General features: G+C 45.1%; 1 protein-coding gene across 2 annotated transcripts; it reads right to left on the bottom strand.

Annotated features, from left to right (window-relative positions):
* Nucleotides 1-4,084: 4,084 nt before the first annotated feature.
* bcorl1 (BCL6 corepressor-like 1) lies at nt 4,085-16,524 on the bottom strand. Of its 2 annotated transcripts, none has more exons than XM_079268443.1 (11): nt 16,442-16,524; nt 13,737-16,340; nt 13,317-13,455; nt 12,516-12,980; nt 11,384-11,571; nt 10,865-11,131; nt 10,600-10,766; nt 9,211-9,356; nt 7,774-7,851; nt 6,551-6,722; nt 4,085-6,258 (listed from the first exon to the last, which is right to left on the bottom strand). In XM_079268443.1, the coding sequence occupies exons 1-11, from the start codon at nt 16,445-16,447 to the stop codon at nt 5,907-5,909; spliced, it is 4,584 nt and encodes a 1,527-aa protein (XP_079124569.1). In that variant the 5' UTR covers nt 16,448-16,524; the 3' UTR covers nt 4,085-5,906. The 2 variants fall into 2 exon arrangements, with proteins under 2 accessions (XP_079124569.1, XP_079124570.1); XM_079268444.1 differs by having other exon boundaries at nt 13,317-13,452.
* Nucleotides 16,525-22,387: the final 5,863 nt, after the last annotated feature.

The raw sequence follows: 22,387 nt of genomic DNA, 5'->3' as shown, positions 1-22,387 counted from the left end.
CAGAAATTACAGTGATCAAATTTCAAACGTCAGAGTGTTTGTTTACAACTAAAACTTGACCTTTTCAGCGAGAGGATTTGGGGTTTATCAAGGTCTTTTGTTATCATTTGTCATTGGTGAGAAATCGACATGAAGCCAAATGTTTTGTGAGACAAAGAACAGAGAAGTGGCCTCCTGTTGTATTTAATGAATTTACTCTCCTTCAAGTAGCAAGAAATGCAAAGTGAAGAGTTTCTCCATTTGAACCAGATGTCATGTCTGGGTGAGTTATGAAGGCATGTACAGGCTGGCTGAAATGTTGGCTGCATACAAAGGCAACACCTACACTTCAACTGATGATTCAACTGCTTTCAGTGTTGAACGTCAACTAAAATGTCGCTCCTGCTGTGTGTGCAAACACACTTCTGACATGTCATCTCCTTTCAATGTTTACATTTCAACGGACACTTTAACTGCTTTCAGCTCATACTCTTCAACTGCTAAGTCTCTCAGTGCTTAAACACAAACTGGTTTTTTTTAGGCACATGCAGGTTTGCTGCAACCTTGTTTCCCCTCATCTGACTCTTCATCGTGTGAGTGCTTGTTGACAAACTGGCACCACAACTTCCTACAGCACTTAAAATAAAAATGAACATGCTTTTAGCCGTTGCAGTTCAACTGCTTTCAGCTCCAACATTCAACATTAAATCACAATTCAAACTTTTTTTTACTGCTCCTCAACTTCAACGAACAATTCAACTCCTGTAAGTACTTCAAATTAAACTGCAGCTCCCGTACAATATTTATCATGCAGCTGACATTCAACTGCTGTCAGTGTTTTTATGTCAACTGAGGTTCCAGTCTGCTTTCGTCTCTTACACTTCTATTGACATTTCAACGGACCCCTCAGCTCCTTTCAGTGCTTCAACTTCAACAGCAGTTCATCTCACATTCTAGTTATACATTAATTTAACACATTTTAATCTTTTTTTTATGATATCTGCACTTGCACATTTCAATGTAGTCCTCTTCTAGTTTGCCAAACCTTAATGTGGCTGTAAACTCAAAGTGCAAATGATTTCAATCAGATTTCATTACTGTGTCTGGGTGACTGGGTTTGTCAGGCTGGCTGAAATGTTTGGACAAATACCAAAACTAATTCCGATGTCTGGACGAGGTCAAGCTTCTTGTGACATAGTGAGGGCCGATACGTGACAGTGTTATTTTCCACGCCTGGGTTATATTTAGAGCTGATTCAGCCAGAGATAGCAGCGGATTAAACGGCAGTAGATCTCTTGATATCAACAAAGCACATTTAACATCCTATGAGTGTTATTTCAAGAGAGAGAGAACATTCATCTAAACCCTGTTGATATTAACAAAAGAGCCCTGTGTAGTCTCACGGGATGAAAGCTAGTTTGATCTGTCTCAGGCACTAAAACATTCCCCAAACGTCCAAAGGACAATTCAGACAGATTACAACGTTTATTCTGGTGTGTTTAAGATTCTGGTGGGCGAGTTGTTAATGGTGACTGAGAGAAAAGGGAAGTATCGAGGCTGAGCTTTAGATGCCAGCGAAGTGAGCTGGACTTCCCCCTTCTCTCGGTTTTCTTTTTGTTTTTTTTCAAAGAGGACTGCTACGTAACTGTTACACCAGATGTACTCAGTCAACCCGAAGCCTAAGAGGCACTCATGATCATAACAAATAATATACAGACGGGTGCAAAATAACCATTGACAACCTGAAAAGCCCGTTGAAGCATGATGGCAAGTGTTGCTTTGACTGGATTTGCAAGACAGGGAATCATTTCATTGGAAGATTTGGTAAAAATAAACAGAATATGGTTTATTATGTCATCTGGTAAGTTTAAGGTACAGTATATATAAAGACCGCCCATCTTCCTTACACACACACTTAATGTAGTGAGTATATTTATATAATGTGCTGTTGTACAAAACGTTGCTATCCCTCATAATCCCATTGTGTCCATGTAAGGCTGGCCTCCCTTCCTCTTTCCATGTCAGTCTGTCAGTAGGTCTTGTGCAGACTTGCCCTCGTTTTCATCCAATCAGAAGCCACAGCCTCACAACAGGTGGCCAATGAGCGGTGAGGTATGACAGGGGCTCGGTGAAGGGGCCGGCCCCGAGGGCTCGTCCCCATGTATGATGTAATGAGGCTTGATTTACAGTCAAGATTTACAGTCAAGATTTCCCAAAGACTCCTAAAACTCACAGACACATGATCCCTTCACTAGGAATAGTTTGAACAATCTGGATAAAGTTGAACCGGAAAAAAAGCCGGAATTTTGTAGTTTGAGGTGCCAAACTCAAATGTTTGTATTTTATAATCATCATATGCAATTAGGAGTAGGTTATGAAAATACTTTAATCAGATATGAATCGAAATGAAGCAGCCTAAAATCTGGCCACATGCTGTCACCGCCATGGGACAAAGCGCTGCAGCAGCATCAGTGGCTGAACTCGAGTAACCTCACGGGGACTGTACAGGTTTCACGGCGGGTCGGACCATCTGCACCATGGGGCCTGTACGGGGCAACGACTGGCATGTCACATCCCAGTACAACAACACATCACATTCACACTGAGACTTCAAACTGAGGCCCATATGCTGCAGGGGAAATGTTGTATAACAGAATATTACGGCGGCTCAGATATTAGTGGCGGCATTGGGAGAAATATGCTTCTTTTTCTTGACTTCTTTTTTAAACGCATTCCCTAATTTTATCCTTGAAGTTCAGCTTCAAAATAGAAAGTAAATACAAGGTGAGCAGTTGTGCCATTGTTCTACATAAATAATGTCATGAGCTAAACTGATGATTTTATTGTAATGGGTAACAATAATATAATAAGTAGAGAATCAGCAACTAATTGAAAGGCCTGAACAGAATCACACTGATGTCCATGAGAAGATTGTTCCAGAGGAAAGGTGTATGATAGGAAATGGCCCTTTGGCCCGACAGCAAAACGTTACAATAATCCAGGCTGGATGATACAAAGGCCTGAAATAGGATCTCTGCATCAGCCGTGGATAAAGATGACCATATTTTATCTTTATATTGCATTGGTGAAAGAATTTCCCTGTGCTGACGAAAATAAAGAGTTGAATCGAACACAACACCAAGTCACTCCTAACTCATGTATTTGAGCTTCATGAGATCAGATGGAGGAAGAGAAACAGGCAGCGAATTGCTGCTTTCACTGTTAATATTAACTGTCACTGGTTCCCTAGTGGGTCAACTGAATGTCTGAGTTATCAGATATAACATTGAGTCACTTTAACATTTCAGTTCAGTCCTGGGAACTGTTCCCAGGACACAGCTGACTTGGAGATGTAGATTCTGAGCATGTCTCATCTGCTATGGCTTAAAGTGAGACTATAAATACTAAATCCTTCTATAGCGGCGCACTGACGCAGTAATGCCAGTTACACAACAACCTTTATGTAAGACTTTAGCCACCAAACACGACCGAGAAAGGCTGTAGCAGGAAAACTACTTTGTGTGTTAAAGTTAGCAAGAGTGTGTTTATTTTTTAAATAATTAACCCTTTAATTTATAAGCGGAAGATTGTCTTATTTCTCCTTTCAAAAGTGCCATATTCTAAGTTTAGAGCTTGGAATCAACAGAGAACAAGACATTATCAGAAAGTCACTCTGCTGATGATAAAGGCCGTGTGAGGCGATCGAAAGCTCCACAACAAGCGAGTAAATGGACCTTGAGATTTGCTGAGTCAACACTTAAAATCCTGCTTTATATCTGTGATTACTATGTAGGAAACAGAACGAGAGGTATCACGACAGAAAGTGGAATCTGTAAACTGTTCTCCGCTTCGTCAAGTGTCTCTTAAATGTTTCGAACAATCTGATCTTCTTCAGGCACAAAAAAAACAATCGCACACAAAAAGGATTTTTCAGTCTGTGCCTGAAAAAAGATCGTCGTGGGCTGGTCCTCAAGGCAAATCATGATGGAATTCAGTGGTTTTCACTAAATCTTCGATACTTTTTGTGTAATTTTCACCTTTATTCAAAAGCTTGACAGTAGAGACAGACAGGCAACATCGGGAGAGAGTAAAAAAAAAAAGGCGATGTGCAGCGAAGGGAACTATCTAAAATTGAACCAATGGCGTAGTGATAACGTGATATGCGCCCTCGACCACTACTCCCCTGAGACGCCCAGTTATGGTGTTTACCCATCATAGTGCCGAAGCACAGCTGCCAACCCTGCTGTGAGATAAAGCTCATTTGGGTTTGAATGTAAAACGGTTTTCCTCAGGTACAGCACAGATTAATGTTATGGTTCTTCCTACGATTCCTCTGAGGGGCACATTATCTGTGATTAAAAAAGAAAAGAAAAGACATTTATCCAGTAAAACGTCTGAAACCGAACAGATCATTTGAAATACGGCTGAGGGAGTTCGTCCCTGAATATTCAATTCAGCTATCGTCATAACAATCCAACTGACAAAACAAAGAGGAAATAACTATAATTCACAATCATGCTTTATTCTTGTTGATTTCTTATAAAAGAATCAAATAAAAGGCTCTTCCCACACTGCCCAGTCTTTCAGTCGTGCTGTTTCCCGTTGTCTTTAACTAAACTATACTTTTCTTTATACCTTAAGTCTCTTCATCTTAAATATCTTTTATTAGTTTGTGACTTCAAACCAAAACATCATTGATTGTCAACACAAAATCTGTTTTAGCACCAGTACAATAAAACTGTACTTTAGCTTTTTTTTTTTTCTTTTGAAATACTGTTCTTGAATGAGGGAGGAAAATGTCAGAATAAAGGGATCCTAATAAGTACATTTCAAAATGAAGCACCAACCATACAAAGCAATTTTTTTTCATATATAGGCTTGTCAGATACACAAGAGGTCAAATATATTAATGACTATTAAATTAAGCACAACAAACAGTGTAAATGAAACACTGCAACACAAAGCACTCTGGGATCTCATATCGGGACGCGGCTGCAGTTAAGAGGGCGTCTCGCCTCCTCGGACGCGGGAGCAGCCTCTGGACTCCAGAGGTGGGACTACTTTTCCTCTGAGAGAGATCCACAGGATTCTGCATCAGTTCAGGAGGAGTGCAACCTGGGGAGTGGAGGACACTACTATCTGTCCAGCTCTGTAAACAAACGCTCAATCTCAAGGTCCAAAAAGACGTTATTTCATGTTTTGAGCAGGGACGTCGACGGCTCCCGTGCTGCCCACGCTCACTTTGTGAAATGTGGAGGAAAAATAAACGCCGTAAGATACTAGGTCCGTCCAGTAACGATCTCTCGAGGATGATAAAGCGAAATAACGATACAGAGGAGAAGAATCGAAATGAAGCTCTGAATACATTTGAATATTATGTGCCGTGGTCTCTTCTCTGCAGGTCTCCAGGTCTCCCAGGTTGACAGAACCAGAACCATCCGGGCCAGTGGCCTCCCTGACTTAAGGGTTCACCAAGATAAAAGTCTTGATCTCCCGTCGGAAAAAAATACCGCTTTCTCTCGGGAACAAACTCAAACAAAAAGTCCTCGACATAATTTGTCCTTTTTGCCACTAGAATACATTTATATAACCAAATGTTTTAACCCTGATGGCAAGATACACATATACACTACCATGTACATACATCATCAATACAAAAGGTTTGCTCAATAGTTCTCGTGTATTCAAATATACCTATAGATAGGAACCTGAAAGCTGCTTTACAGCACCGACCACTCCCGTGTGCAGGTCCTTGTGATGACTTAATCACCTTCTGTCTGAGGTCAAAGGTTATGGGGTGGAGTGTCATTACCGTCGCTGGAGTTGAAACCCACGACCCTCGTTACATTGGACGGAGAGGTTTCCTTTGAGCTGCTGCTTGCAGGGAAGGACTTGGGTTGACAACAGTTTGCACGGTGAAGGAGAGGCTATCGGCTGCGAGGCTTCCCTGTGTTTGTCAGTGTCTCTTCCTCTTCTTCCTCCTCCTCGTCCTCCTCTTGCAGGATGTCAATAGAGGATCCCAGTAGCCTCTGGAGCTCCGATACACATCGCACCAGATCCACAAGTCCCGCCTCTTCTTCTTCCTTCTCTTCCTCCTCCTTAATTTTGCCTTTGTAAGGTGAAGCCAAAGTGGAGCTCACCTGGCTGATCGACACCTGCTTCAAGAGCTCAGCACGCGACAGACTCACCACCTCCAGGTGCGGGAAACGCGCCCGGAAGATCCGAGCAGACATCTTCAGACGCTTGAGGACGTCCGTCAGGAGGAACCAGTTGCAAAAGCTGCGAGAGAGAAATAAGCCTGATATCAGCCAACTGTCCTCAAATTATCCTTCAATTTACATAATTCTTCCCACAACAACTCCACTGAATATATCAGAGGTATTAACTCGATGAAGATGGGATTTATTGCAAACTGACGACTGAACGTAAATACACAACAAAACAATCCAGTGACAGAAAGTCATCACACACACATAAATTAAATCTACACACTTATGAGCCCATCACACAAATTGGAACTGAATAATTTAAACATTTTACAGGTTTTAGCCGATAAAGAATTTGAACGCACCCCTGGGTTAATGACACCTGAACGTGATAGCAGGGTAAGAGAGGCTCGGAGGAGAACTCAAACACAAGGCAATCTTTGTCCGAGTCCGGCTCAGTCTTTCCTGTCGCCTCCTCCTCCGGGTCCTGGTTCTGCTCAGACAGCAGGAAGTCCCAGCACGGCTCCTGGTCCGTCTCTGTGAGATGAAGAGGAGCAGACAAACCGGATGACATGGAGGTTGGACGCCTCCTAGTGGACAGTCTATTCACGACAACTATAATACGTCTACGACTGAAAGCTGGAGAGGCTGTGATCCGTTAAAAGGAACACAAACTTCATGATGTCAGTCGCAGCTTGAAGTTAAAACCTCCCTACATAGAGACATATGAACATAAGGCATACATTTTGAAGGATTGTTTACTGGTGGACTGTTTGAGATGATGGACAGTAAGCAGAGTGTAATTCAATGCATTTACTGATATGAAAACGTTGGCCCAATGAAACAGATACTAATTAAAGCTTCATGTTTCATGTGATTATCTCACTTCAAGTCGGCAATGCTTTCTCTCAAACTCTACAATGATGAATGGCACAAAGGCTTCTAAAGCCAGATCAATAATCCTCCCCATCTCCCACCACTGTGAGAAGGCAGCCACAGAAATAACACAAAGGAGAGAAATTAAATCAAACATATTTTACAGAAACTTATGAAACATTAACAGACTAAATAAATAGTAATTTACAAGTTAGGTCTGTCGTGGAGCATCACTCTACAGTGGGCAACATAAATTGCACCAATCAATGACAAGCTTAAGATATATACTATTTATCACCACTCGCAGAAAATATAATAAAAGATATTTGTCGTCGTTGGGAGGTACATATAAAAGCTTTCTTGTTCCACATTACCAACATTTTTTGTGTCGTCAGTTTAGCTGCAGTCTACTTTCTCTTTAGTCTTCCTCAGTTCTTCCATGCAAGTCTAATCCTGTTCATCCTCCACTGGAGAACTGGCTCCCTGTGGCTGTTTACAGCACACCTCCGATGCTGGTGCACAAGGCTAACACCACTTTGTGTCCCAGTGGCCGAGCACGAGTCCTACAAACTACAATAACTTCCCCGCAGCCACCTGATCATCTCTGCAACAGGCCTCCACTCGTCTCCCTCACGGCCAGCTCACTGATTGATCAGTGGACTGATGGATTGGCAGACGCAAACACAGATCACATCGTTTCAAGCTTTCTTACCAAAGAGGGAGCTACTGTAGAAATCCCAGGGTGAGCCGAGATCCTGTTCTTTACGTCCTTCCAGGTCTGTGAAATATTCTGAAAAAAAAACATGCACAGTATGGATCAGGAGGAAAGAGCAGCGCCTTACAAAGTGAGCATTACTTTATGCATTATCCTGGAAACAGTTCAGTCGGGTGGCGACAAAACTCCCGACAACGTACCGCGCAGTTTGCTGCAAGATAACCACGAATCAACAACACAATGTGTAAAGGGGCAAGTAACAAGTGACTTCGGGCAAGTAGTTGATGTTGCGGCTCGTTTTGTGCGCGTCTGTGTCATCGGAGCTGAATGTTTCAATGCATTGCGGAGCCGTCATCCCTCTGTTTACCTGAGACACATGCTGTGAGACTAACACACTCCACCGAACACCGATGCTGCTGATCCTGCAGCCAAGTTGACGGGGAGTGTTTCCTCACTCTCCGCAGCTTGGCCAAGAGCTGCGATGGATCCTTAAAACACCATCAACAGTTGATGTGAGAGTAAATTAATTACGACGCTAAAGACAGAGTTCCTGTTAACAAGCTGGCTGGAGGATTTTCTTTGGGTTCAATTTGACAAGCAAGAGGAAGTAATGCGTTTCGGAGGTTTCGCAGGAAGCCCGGTGTGTAATTAATCACTTTGCCTGGCTCAGTTATGGAACGATATTGATCATAGGGAAGGACGTTTTAAAGCATTTTCCTCAATGATCATTCATTGAGAAATCAATGGAAGCTTTTAAAACACCAAATTCATGTTTTTCCTTCAATTAAAGTTATATTTGGCATGGGCTGTGTTTTCACCACAGCGGTCTCCTAACATGACTTAAGTCTTACTGATTTCTATTCAATAATATAAGGATATCCTCTGCTCAATCTCTTTACTGATACAAATTCAGCAGTCAAACCATATAAAACCACTTGAAGGCGTCTAAACTGTACAGAAATCCAAGTCCAGCAGCTAAAAGCTTCTAAATGTTACCTTTCACCAGGACAACATTCTCAGTTTTGGAAACCAAAATTCAGCTTTAAGACCACAAAACAACCTGTGGCTCAAACAGTTGACGTCGAGCCCTGTGTGGATAGAACACTCTGCATTGCTCATGTATGCAGCTGCATGCAAGCTGTTTAGTGCTCACCGTGCCAAATGTGACGCAGTGGGAGTGGGCACAGGCTTATTAATGTGTTGACACGTTGCTTGATGGGTGACTGTTAAGTTGGCAAATACAACATATCTCAATGCAATTAGCTTTATCACAACCTTTGTGATGTGTTGTTTATTGTGTCTGAAGTGTTAGTGGATGATGTGAAAAATGAATTTGGCCAGAGGTAAAAACATCACTCGAACAATCTGGAAATATGTGTATTTCATCAAAATAGTTACTGATGGAAACATAGGCTGATGAAAAGGTCGGGCTACCTGTGAGGAAGGTCTTCATGCTCGGGCTGTGCGCCAGTTTGACCGGAGTGTGTCCAGAGTAGGTGGCCAGCGTCGGGTCTGCGCCGTGGTTCAGAAGCAACCAGACGATCGGCAGGTTATCACTCGCCACTGCATCATGAAGGGGCCTAAAGAAGGGACAAAACACAACGGTCTTTCAGGGATTGTACAACGTTACACCTGAATCTGTCTGCTAATTTGCTGTACATGGAGTATTACGATGTACTTCAGTAAAAACGAATACTTTCTGGGATTAATTACAAGATGTGTCACCGTTGTTTTTTTTAATCAGACAAACTCCTTCGACTGAAAAAGTTAATATGCTAAAACAGGTGACAGGAATTATTAACACTTAAAAAAGCACCTCACTAAGATATGCAGCGAGAATATAACCTGTCAGTGAGTATGCTCATTACGGCTCCTAACACCTGTAGAGTGGGTATGTTTTCAGGAGAGTGAGTGGAACAACAATGAAATGATTTTTGAATATTTATATTTTTAGCCACAAAATATAAATGATTTCATTAAAACATTTATAAGAAATGCAATATAAAGTGCCTTGCAAAAGCATTCACCCCCCCATTGGCTTTTTTCCCCCCTATTTTGTTGCATTACAACCTGGATAATTGATTTCTATTTGGATTGTATGTAATGAAGCTACACAAAAATAAATACTGATGAAGTGAAATGTAAAAACAAAATGCTTTCAAAAACATGTTTAAATAAAGTGAAAAGCTGTGTGTGTGTGTGTATTCACCCCCTTCTGCTATAATGCTCCTAAATAAGATTTGGTGCGACCATTTACCTCCAGAAGTCACATAATTAGTTAAACAAAGTTCACCTCAGTGCAAACAAAGTATCACATGATCTGTCATATGATCTAGCGGAGCACCATTAAATCCATTGTGACAAAACCAAAAGAATATGGCACCACAAACACACATGCCAAGAGAGGCAGGCGAGGAGGACATTAATCAGAGAGGCAATACCAAAGAGAACACTGAAGGAGCTGGAAAGCTCCACAGCGGAGATTGCCTCCGTCCATAGGAACATTTTAAGCCACGTGGCCAGAAAAAAAGGCATCGCTTCGTGAAAGTAAAAGAGAAAACACATTTAGAGTCTCCTGCATGCCCTTTGGCAAACTCAAAACATGTTTTCTTTCATAAAACTCTAAGGGGGGTGAATACTTTTGCAGGACACTGTTTACATTACGTCCATCACATTAATATCATCAATATACAAACACTCCAAAAAGCTAGTAATCTCTGTGCTCAAGTGTGTTTCAAAGGTTACACCCAAGATAAATACTTCGATGAGAAACAATCATTTTCATAGATTCAACTAACTCGAACCACGACCATGAGGCCTCACCGTGTCCCATCTTGGGCGCTGCAGTTGACATCAGCGGCGTGGTTCAGCAGCATCTGGACAATCTGAGTCCAGCCTCGAGAGGACGCTTCGTGGAGAGCCGTGTAACCGGCATTATCGCGCCGGTTGACCTCCCTGACGTCCTTTTCAAGACAGTACTGGACTACGTCCTGCACAGCAGAGGTAGTAGCACAGACGGACCGTGTCACATTATGACTCAAAGAGTCATGTTAGAGAGATACTACACGAGGAAACAGGTGGGTCATACCTGATAGCCCAAGCGTGCGGCACGTTGCAGCAAAGTCTCCCCGGCATTTTTATTGACAATCAGCCGCCGAACCTCCGGAGGAACGGGCCTTTTGGGCGGAGACTCTGAGCTGCAAATTCTCCCCGATGAGCCTTTCTTATTGGGTGGAGATGATGGCAAACTTTTTGGAGTGGGTGGGAGGCTTTCTGTTCGTTTCACATCAGCACCATCACTATCCAGGGCAAGTGAGGCAGCACGCTTGCCCAGGCTGCTGCGTTTGGTCTGAACCTAAAATACAGATTTATTGATTAGAGCAGTGTGTGAAATGCAATCTCTTGTAATACATCGGCAAGTTGAGGCAGCGGGTTCTTCTCTTCAAGGACCTGCCCAGCTGCCATCATAAACGTGACACACATGGTATTTATCTAGCCACAGGGGGGCACTGTAAGCTAATATATTCATAGAACATTGTAGATTACTTAAGCCTGTAGGCTTTGAAATGTTCTACAATAAATCAAGCAGTCTCAGCAAACATCTTACCTTCTGCTCATCGCTGTCACTTAAGTGCTTGCTTTTGAACTTCCTCTTCCCTGCAGGCTTGTCATTGCACTCTGGAGATACCTCGCTCTCCTGGTAGCGGACCGACCCGGAGCGCGTGAACGAGGGTCTCCTCGGAGGAGGCTCTGGACTGCAGGCGGTGGGACTCGAACACTGATCCGCCTGTGGATCTGTAACGATAAAGAGAATCAAAGGTGATGTGGGCTGGTACCAAACAGATGGACACAGTGAAAACACCACAAATAATCTTGATAGTTCAACATCATCCATCTTATCTGTGATGTACTGATGCAGCTTCATGCTCTTGATTATCTGCCACGCTAAACATGGAGCATGAAATATTTCAGGTGCTGTTTTGTGCCAACATCAGACTGTTTGGTACCTGTTGAAACAATGGCTCATCCACACCAACAGGTACGGACATGACACAGTCGGCACCTCAAGAACAGAAAATTGCATATGCCGTCCTCATAATCTTTGGCGTTTGTCAGATGTTAAATTGATCTCAATATTTGTCTGTCATCATATACTGTGTAATATCCTATTAATACTTTCCGATGTGCTTTTTTACAAAGATGTACATCCTCTTAAAATGAATTTGTCTGTGTCTATGATGTATAAACTATAGAAGACGCTGGCTAAGCTTTCTTATTGTTCGTTCTGAATTATTTATCTTTATTTCCTAAACAGATATTTTTATGAACACTCGGGGCTCGCAACAATCAATCGATTGTTTATACATTTTAAGAAAATAGTTTAAAATGTCCATCATCTCTACTGGGGGTTCAAGTTGACATCTTCAAATGTCTTACTTTGTCTTAACAAGAGTGCAAAACCCTAAAATATTCAGTTTACATGAATATCAAACAGATAAAAGCAGAAAATCTGGAAATAAATGTTTGGCATTTATGTTCAACAAATTACTTAAACGATTCGTCAATTGTCAAAATGGTTACTTCATCTAAATGTTCTGTCAACCAGCCACTCTTACACATTCATACGATAACATTATGGTTTTTAGTCACATCTGTAACCAACAGTTGCTCTTTTGATTAAAACTTGAGCTGGAAACTGTTAATTGAAAACTACCGATCTCGAGAGACAAACTGCGTACCCGCTGGGACTCCGCTGTCCCATCTCAGGGACTCCGCTTCTTCGAGGTGCTCTCCATCTTCCAGCTTGTCTTTCTCAGTGATGTATTCCCCGGTCTGATACTTTTTGCTACGACATCGCCGGCGTTTCTTGGGAGCCGGCGTTTCACCCTCTGCACCGGCCGTCTTGCCCTTTCCCTGAATCGCTCGTTCCGGCAGGGGGGTCGAGCGGGGCCTTCCTCTCGGACGGCGGGTGGGCTGGGTGGGAATCACGGGGGGTGACGGGGAAACTGGGGGAGGAGGCATTTGTGGGGGGGGAGGGGAAGGCGTCGCGAAGCCCCAGAGGTCGAGTCGAGCCTCATCAGCCCGCCGCCGTCCTCTCCTCAGCCTTGGGACGAAGCTCCCAGTAGCGTCGGCCTCCTTACTGGATACAGCAGAGCGAGTGAGAGACTCCGGAGTCTCCACAGCACTGCTGCCGCTATCTGCAACTGATCAGATCACATTTGATCGTCATATTCACACAAGCTTCTGGGCAGAGAAGTTTCACTGAGACGTAAAAGAGAACGCCATCCAGACAATACGTGTGACATTTTCTGTCTGCTTCGTACACACACTACCATGCCACCGACACTGACTGCGGGCTATTTATCTCCACAACTAAAGCTGCGAGAGAGTAATCTGCCTGTGAGCTCAATAAAATGCTACATGTGTGACTCAACTGAAAGAGTCATTAAATCTGAGATAGATATCAGAAATATGTCCATGCTGGGAGAACTTCTCAGGGCTGTAAATGTCACAGGATTATAAGAAACAAAAGACGTTACCAGATTTGTTGCGGGTTGGTTGCTCAACCTTGCCGGGACTGATTTTGTCCCTCGGAGTCGGAGTCGGCTCTTTGCTCTGTGGAGAAAGTTTCCCCGCTGACAGACTCTGCTCCTGCACAGGTGCACATCGTTTCTTCTGCTGGAATACACAGGGGACAGAGTCAGCGCGCCGTGTTCGATGCCATTGATCACAAAGCTTTCATGATGACAGAGAGCATGAAACAGTCTTACAATAAGCCTTTGAAAGTTAAATCGTCAGTCGTGGAGTCACATTATGAAAAGGAGCTCTGTGTCGTCAAATCAATTGTTAAAATCTTGATGAGATTGAGTCGATCGCTGCCCAAAATATTTCCCTAAAATTCAACCATGGGAAGATAATAAGAAAAGAACAAAGACATTTTACACAGAGAGGTAATCTACCTTCTTTTGACAAGACACTTTGGTTGGAGTTTTTTCTAAGTCTTGTTTTTTCTTTCCTGCGGCCTTCTTGGACGAGTCCGGTGGTGACTTCTCCTTCGCTGGCTTCTTAGGACTGGTTTTCTTTTGTTTGACGGCGGCAGCTTTTGCTTTGGTTGGCAACTCCTCTTTGGTTCCGTTTGTTTTCTTCTCAAACTTGTCGCCTCCCGTCGCACACTGGCCTGTCAGAATAGATGCCACCACGCCGTCCAATTTTACACTGGGAGGACCGTCCGACGCCCCAATGTCTTTCTTCAACATCTCCCCCTCTAACACCTGGGCTAGTTTGCTCTCCAGCCTGTTCCCATTGGTTGATGCATTGCCAAAGAGATGGCCAGCAGGCTTTGAGAAGCCTTGCTTCGCCGGCAGTCCCACGTGTTCTCCCTGGCTGGCGTTTAACTCCGTATTATTCTCCAGAGGCTCGGTGGCTTTTGCCTTCTCGTGCTTCTTCTTAGCTGGAGTTGAATCCCCTTGAGATGGCAAACCAGCCCATTTTTCCACAGACCAGTATGCTGGGTATTCAAACGCAGCAGTTTGTTTGGGTTGGGTGTCTTGGCTCCCAGAGAGTGGATTCAGACCATCAGCTTTTCTTGATGCAACAGGTGAAGCTTGAGTGTTGCCCTCGGCCGTCTGTGCTGTTGTGTCGAGAGCTTGCTGCTTTACGATGGACGCGAGGTTCGACAGGGGAGACTTCATCCTCTCCCACTTGTCATCCTCGGGGTTGGACGGGCTGCGATGGCCACTCTGAGCCTTAGATCCCTCTGTAGCCGCGCCACCCTTCGTCTTCGGAGACCCTTGTGTGATCTTTCTCTGAACAGACGAGGCTTGGTGCGGCATATTGGGTGGCTGCTGCCAAGCTGGGCTGATAACGGCAGTGGAGTATGGCGCCGCGGTTTTGCCGGCTCGAGATTTCTGATGAGTCTGAGCGCTGGCGGAGCTCAACAGGGCGGTAGTCAGGGCTCCTTTAGAGGGACAGTTCTTAGTTATGGCTATGCTGGTGTTTTTAACGTGCTTAACACTGTGAGCATGTTGGTTGCCCTGCATCGTACAGGATGGCTTCTTTCCTCCTGATGCCAGATGCTCTCCTTGGTCAATTATAGATATAAACTCCTGCTTTGCAAAACTCTGACATTCATCGGCAAAAGTCCCTTTCCCGTCTTTGCCCCGTAGAGTAGAGGCCAATATCGGGCTGGCCACACCAACATATGTTCCAGGGATGTTCTTTACGGAGTCTTGAGAAGATCCCTTACCCCAGGTTGGTTTGGGCTCTTGGGCCTGGTGATTCTGAGGCCTATTTAGTTGCTTTTGATGGGATCCATTTCTGTGGGTGTTGGGGAGGATCGGATATTGCACAGCTGAGCTATACGTTGTAGAATGAGCCCTCTTTGAGTTCAGAAAATCTCTCTGATTTGACTCGTTATTGTGAGGCTCGCTCATCGCAACTGGAGGGTCATTTATGCATTTTGGACGTTTCGATTTGGCAGATAAATCCAGGGGTACATCTCTTGGTTCAACAGAACAAGCTGTGTGGTCATCTGAAGCAGAGGGAGGTGTCGTTTTAAGAGAGCCCGTGGTTGTCTTGTCTAGGCTGTTGCTTTTCTCCACATGGTTCAGCAGTCTGCTCTGAGAGGTGATGCTGGCCAGTGCAGAGCCACAGCAAATGGCAGCAGTGGGAGACAGCGTGTAGCGGGTGGGTGCTGCAGGAGTTAATGAAGGGTGCTGCAATGGTAGGGCAATAGCTGGTGAGGCCACCACTGAGGCTAAAGATATATGCTCTCCCACAGATTTAGAATTCTTATTAGATGAATGGTTCGATTTAAGTTTCGACGACGATGCGCCGGCTTTTTTCTCTGCAGCTGGAGTCCTGCCCACCGAGAACGGATAGGGATAGGTCCGCATGAGAGGTGTCCCTCCGACGCCAGAGCTTTGAGCCTGGAGTTCTTTCTGAAACTGGCTGGCTGTGGCTTCTCTCAGTGCCGCGATCTGACCCAGTGCTGGTGGAAGAGTGATTTTACAAAGTGGAGAGGGAAAATTTGTGGAAGGAAGGAAGGTGACGGGCTGGGCTGGTTTAAACATGGTGGGGCACTGAAACCCAGGTGGTACACTTTGCACAGATTGTGTTTGCGGGAGCGATTTCTTACTGGATGTCACAGTGCTATGACAGGGGCTGAGTGAGTCCTCACGGCTGACTTTCACGCCACTTGACCACTGGGGAGTGGGGAGGAGCCCGGCACCATCCGCCTTGAGTTTAGGGGCCTCTGCCCTTTTGTCTGCTCTCTTCTCTGAGCCGGTGAGGGCTGAGCCGGACGTCGGTGCATTGTTGGGCTGTTGAGGTGGAGACAGCTCAGGGCTGTGGTTGTAATTGCTGGTGTCCAGGCAGGCTTTCGCTGTCTTACAGTCTGTTGTTGGTGTGGTCTTGTTTTGCTGACTGAGGGTAACATCTCCTCTAAACTCAGAGGGTAGCGTCTGGGGGGGGTTTCCCACCATACTAGCAGACGCTTTATTTGGAGCACTGATCTCTCTGCTCACCGTGCCTCCATCCCCTACATTCATTAGTGTAGGATCCACCTGAGTAATAAGAGAAGAGCACGAGGCCGATGTTAATTGGATAAAAGAAAAAGGATGTTCTAATCTAGAAATTGAACTGTAATGAAAATAAAAACAATTACCTGCATAGGTGTTTCTTCAACACAACATGCCTCAGGGGTAGCTGAGTCAGTCGGGTGAGAGTTTTCCTTGGAATACAGCGATATGCTGCAGAACACACAAGAAAAAGAACATGAAAAAAGGACTGTTGCTGCTGTTCTGCTTTCAATCACATATGAGACTTCCATTCAATTCTTCATGAAGGAATAAGACCTACTCAATGCAACAGTAAACAATGCAGTTACCAACATTGGGAAATTGAAAAGTTCCTTTCTTTGAGACAGGCTTGAAGGCCAGATATGTTACAATTTCTTCAGAGCAGAGACACAATTTAGGGTAGCTGAGAGAAGTGTGGTGGATTGAAGAATGTATTTGTTCTGTTGTTCCCTTTGATTTTATTTGCTTGCTTGCGGGGAATACTAACAATTTGTCAGTGTGATCAATCTGGTGAGGGATTTATCTTAAGTGAAAATAGGATAGTCAGTGAATGAAATGAGACCTGATGCATTGCAATACGGACAGATTATGAACCAACGGGTCCCCGACGGAGACAAATAAAAGGACGCCATTCCCAAATACCACATCGCCCCTTCGCATTGTTCGCAGCCAATCTCCGCTTTATTTCCTGGTTAAACTTTACTCTAAAGTGATGAAGAGAGGCTTCCTAAATCCACTTCAAACCCTCCTGCTACAACAGAGCCACACTGACACACACACACAAATCATACCAAACACCATACGATACAAGATGTTAAATCTGTGATGCATGTTCTCTTTCTTCAAGCAGGGATGTTCTGCTGTCAAACATCTAAATTGCTTATTTTAAATATGGCTTACGGCCTTGGTATGCAGTGTGCAGCTGTTTTAGGATTAAAAACAATACTGTAACATCTAGAGACCATCTTGCGATGGGATCACACTAGCCGGCAATGGACCCTTCCTCACTTCCTACCCCCTACGTCTTGCACCCTCTGAACACACCCATCTTTGAAATCTTAACTATACACTTCTTACGTTTGCGATGCCAAATTGGGGGTGTAAACTGGAGGGGCCAATGGCCCATTCCCCACTTGTTACCCCCCTTACTTCTGGCACCCTTAAACCACACCCATCTATGAACACAGCATCCATTTTGATCACAACTACACACCTGTAAACTTTCGTGACTGCATCTTTAAAGCTTACAATGCTATGGCGGCGACAACATCTGTCCACAGAAGCACAGAATAATAGCGTCGCTGTCACGGCGGCTGGTATTAAATACAAGAGTGGGTCTGTATCAGCAAATACTCAACATTACAGGATCAGGATAGAAAAAAAGTTAACATCCCCAGTTTTGACTGAGTCCTATGACTTACATGAAAAATGTTTATAACAGTCAAAAGCAGGGCGTGTGGCTTATGGCCTATGACCCCTGGGGCCCCTGGTAGGCCCACTCAGTAATCCATCAATGAGGTAATCAGCTGTAACTCAAATGATCTCTTATTGGAGAGCGGAGAAAATATGGATGAAAGTATGGATGACGGGAAGAGAGCAAAAGTTTAGTTTCTCAGCTATCACTAGACAGGTAATTATCTATGATTACAATAAAGCAGCCCACCTAAGTTGAAAGCAGTCTTAATGTGGGGTTCACGCAGTGTGATCTAAAATTAGACATGAAATTCCACCCATTGCTCCTCCATTGAGAAACGGACAAAAAAAGAGGACATTTTGACAACACAATTCATACCTTCCCTCACAAAACAATACGAACCATGCACACAATTATGAATAATAATCAAACAGTTCCATCTATCCTGCTCTCATTTGAAATACCCTCATATACGACACACACAGCCCCTGGTAGGCTGTGTAGGTGGAGGTGAGCGCAGGAGACTACATGAAAGGTACTAGAGGCACAAAAAAAAAAATCTTTGTCAAAGCTTTTTTTGGGGGGGAGGGAATGGAAAATGTTACCCCCTGGAGCCAGTGAAATATAACGACTATGATGCACATAATGACTGACACACCGATCTCTGCGGGAATCTGCGAGCACGGACTGAAAAGGGGGGGGGCCCAGCGATGCAGCTCAGTGTAAAGGAGGGTCTGCGTTCATTACCGCACAACAGTTGCTTACAGCTAGTTTGTCTTTGTGCCGCGATCATACGCGGTCTCCTCCGACACAACGTTTGCATTAATCAGCTCCGATGTAAGCCACTCAATGTATGCAGCAGTCCGGCACACACGCCGTGGGCAACAGCGCTCAGATAAAACAAAGTCGAGTCTGACGTTACATTTTGAGGAAAAACAGCCTCGACGGAAGCGGATTATTTTGTGTTGTTGTTGTAGCCCCACTTCAGACCGGTCAGTCCACTGTTCAGCACAATATACATGTGTGTGTGTGTGTGTGTGTGTGTGGGGGGGGGGGGGGGGGGGGACAAAGTGCACAATGCACGTTGTGTGGAGGACACTCTGAAAACTATTTGTTTTTTTCCCTCTGTTGTTAATATCAGCACGGAAAAACTCTGGAGAGCTCCGGGTTCGCTGCTCCGTCGCCGGAGATGGAGAACAGTCTCCATGATGAGCGAAAGGCTCTCAGGTGATCTCGGTCCAGCTACACACTAAACACGGTCACGGGCTGCACGAGGGAGCCCGTCTCCCCTCGGTTAACATCACCTGAATGACGTGGACAACGCGGATAGAAGGACGGATGTTTGGGGGGGGGCACGCGGAGTGACAGGAGCTACATTTAAAACCAACATCGAGTGGCTGCGTCGGAGAAACACAATGTGGCAATGTGTCACATCTCCGCCCGATAAGGTAAGTCAACATCAATGCGAAGGGGAGAGCCCGACAAAACAAAACTCACACGAGCACCCGACAAAGTAACACTGTCTGCCAGTGGACGTGTTTTCGTTTTTTAACAAAAAAAGAATCAATCTCACGCGCTAATAACACAGAGAAGCAGGCTGCGACTCTTACTCGCAAAAACAAAGTAGCCAGCTGGACAACAACTGGGTGGGTGACACAACTTATTGCACACAATTGAGCTGGTGGAGTGGCCACCGAAAAAAAAAAGGAGAGGTGGGGTGGGGGCAATATATTTAACTCCACGGACCACCACGGGAAGCCTCTACGGCTCCATGCGCAGCGGAGTCTCCGCGAAGCCCTCGCGCTACTCCCGTCGGTCTGCGTGCTGAGAGGCGGGCTACTGATATTTATCCCGAGCCGACCTAATGAGAAGAGCTCCAGCCTCTCTCCTGTCGGCCCTCTCTGGTGGACACACTGAACCACTTCGGCGTTTGAAAGGCATTCACCGAGCCTCTTCGCTCCCGGTCCCCCGTTTACAGACTCTCTCTCCGCAGAAATATTGAATAATTCCCGAGCTATAATCAGCGGGCGAGGAGATAAAAAAAGATGTCTAGTGACACAAAAACAGTTACGAACCCGCTCGTCCAGATGGCATGTGAACGGGCGCAGAGGCACGACTCGGATACGGCCGGGTCCAGCCTTTCGCCTCCGCCGTCCGTGGCTGCTCACTAATCTCGACGGTTTTCGGTTCTAAAAGTCCGAGAGGAGGGGGGAGGGAGGGAGGGAGCGAGGAGGGGGGGAGGGTAGAGGGGGGGGGGGGTGTTAAGACAGTCCGTTCCGTATCTCCAGTCTGGTTGGAGAGAGAGGAGAGAGTGGGGCAGAAGGGTGCTCGGTGACAGCATGGGAGATGTAGTGCTCGGCTATCCACGCCCAGGATTAGACGTTGGAGAGGCTGGGAGGGGTAAGGACTGCAGGTACCGACATGCAACGCGAGCTTTCTGCCGCTCAAGGGGGATATGGGAGGGGGATCGCGACCAAAGAGTGTAACGGTGCGCTAAACTGAAGAGGGCTTATCGGGGTAACGAAGTAATAAACTGTATTTCGTGTGACCAAATGGAGGCGCTGAGTATTACTACGCGGGTGTGTGCGTGTCAGTGTCAGTCAAGTCAATTAACAGAGTCACGGCAGCGGGTGATGGTTGCTAAACGGAATTGGCAAAATACAAACACACAAAAAAAAAAAGAGTGGGAGAGGTTTGGGTCTGTTGCAGTGGAATTAACACGCGGAAGCAAGACTCCGGTTGCTGGAGGCTCTCCAGTTGCATGCTGTAAGCTGCAGACTGATGCAGCACACTAATGCCTCCTCTACTGATTTCTAAATGGGATTTCAAAAGCCAGAACTATGTGAGACTTGTTTCCGTAAGTTCAGCTCTTGGGCGTAGATGCCTTGGATCTGAGTGAACACCTGATCAGCTGTTTTTATAAAATCTCATTTGTGTCTTTCCTTTACTTCGACTGATGTGTACGATGTGAGCGGTGGAACCACATTTGTTTGCCAGACCAACAGTGATATTGGCAATCCGTTGAGCCAATGTTATGATTCTCATATTTACCTCCAAATCCTTGCTATCTTTCATTGAAAATAACAAAAAAACAAGAATCCAAAATAACTAAAAAGAAAACGTCACCCCCTTGGATTCATGTTGAATATTCACGATGACTGGCTGACACATCACAGCTGAACCGCATGACTTTTCATGATTTTCCTGGTTTGTCCAGGCCTGGGTTTTGAGGTTGTGTGGACATTTCGGTGGTGCATCATCAGTTCACTGTCATTCACGTCTTGCAGTGCAGTGTTTCGAAATCACATTTCCTGTTCTCACCAGGTCAGGTTTTAACTGGAGATTCATGCACACAGGTTCCTACTGGCTTTGAGCTTTGGATCATTTTAGTCCTTAGTTCTGACTTAACCAAAGATCATGACATGCGGTGCCAGTTCATAAAGACAATGGCCATCAACGTGAAGGCCAACTGAAACAATCCAAACATGCTTGTTGTCTCAGACAGATAAATACAAGCCAGGAAGATGAAGCCGCTCCGAGGGTAATGTGATACAATGAAACCTCTCTTTGTAATATCATATGTACATCATTACATGATTTGTAATTCAACAAAATCTACTTTGACCTAAAACTGTTTCTATATTCACCCTTTGAACAAGTGAACGGTTAAACACACCAGGTCAGCGTTTCCTTCTATGACTTAAACAATGTAAAACAAAGACCAGAAGAATCGATGAGGACCAAGCTCGTATTCACAGTAATGAGGTGAATGACAACACATCTGCAACTTCCACTCACACACACATGTGAACATAAAGTTTCAAATCAGTCAGTTTGGGGATTTGCACTTGATTCTCCCACAAAAAGATAACAACCACAGAATATTTAGCCCTCCTAAATGCCATGATCATATTTGGGCACGCAGGCCTACAGGTTACCCTGCTGTAATCAGGCCACGTGTCTTACCTGAGTCCTGACAGCAGTGTAGGCCTGCTGTTTACGAGGGTATCCACTCCTGTACACATTTCCTACTTTTCTTAACACTTGAGGCGGTGAGGAAATAACCGTGCACACACACACACACACACACACACACACACACATCGAGACTGACCCCACAGAGTTTGTTTACTATACCAACGCACGATCGGTGTCGTTCCGGAGCACCACAGCGGTGAGCAGAGCAACGATCCTGTCCACCCCCCGAAAGAGCGGTACAGGCTCCGAGCCGAAACTACTTCAGCTGCCTCTCATGTCGCGGACTGGATCGGTGTGTGTGTGTGTGTGAGAGAGAGAGCTTCTAACGTGCCCTTCGCCATTCGCTCAGTAATGGCTGCGTGCAAAGCAGCCAAATCGTTGACAGATGGCCAAAATGGGAAATAGGGAAACCCAAAACACCGATCGGTAAAAAAAAAAAATGTTCAAAAGAAAGAAAGAAGGAGACCGCTTCGGACGACCGTGTCTGCATAAAGCAGGAGTATTTCAAAGTCGGCAGCTGACACATCGCATTGTGTCTGAGCCGGGGTAACCCGGAGACCTCAAGGACCGCGCGAGCTATCCCGGTAGTGACCGGCTGCTCGGGGCTTCACCAATTACAGACGAGTTTGGTTCACATGGT

This window comes from Melanostigma gelatinosum, assembly GCF_949748355.1.
Source record: "Melanostigma gelatinosum genome assembly, chromosome: 5".
Lineage (NCBI taxonomy): Eukaryota > Metazoa > Chordata > Actinopteri > Perciformes > Zoarcidae > Melanostigma > Melanostigma gelatinosum.
Note: the sequence above shows the minus strand (reverse complement) of the source record. Positions and strands in the feature narration are given on the sequence as shown.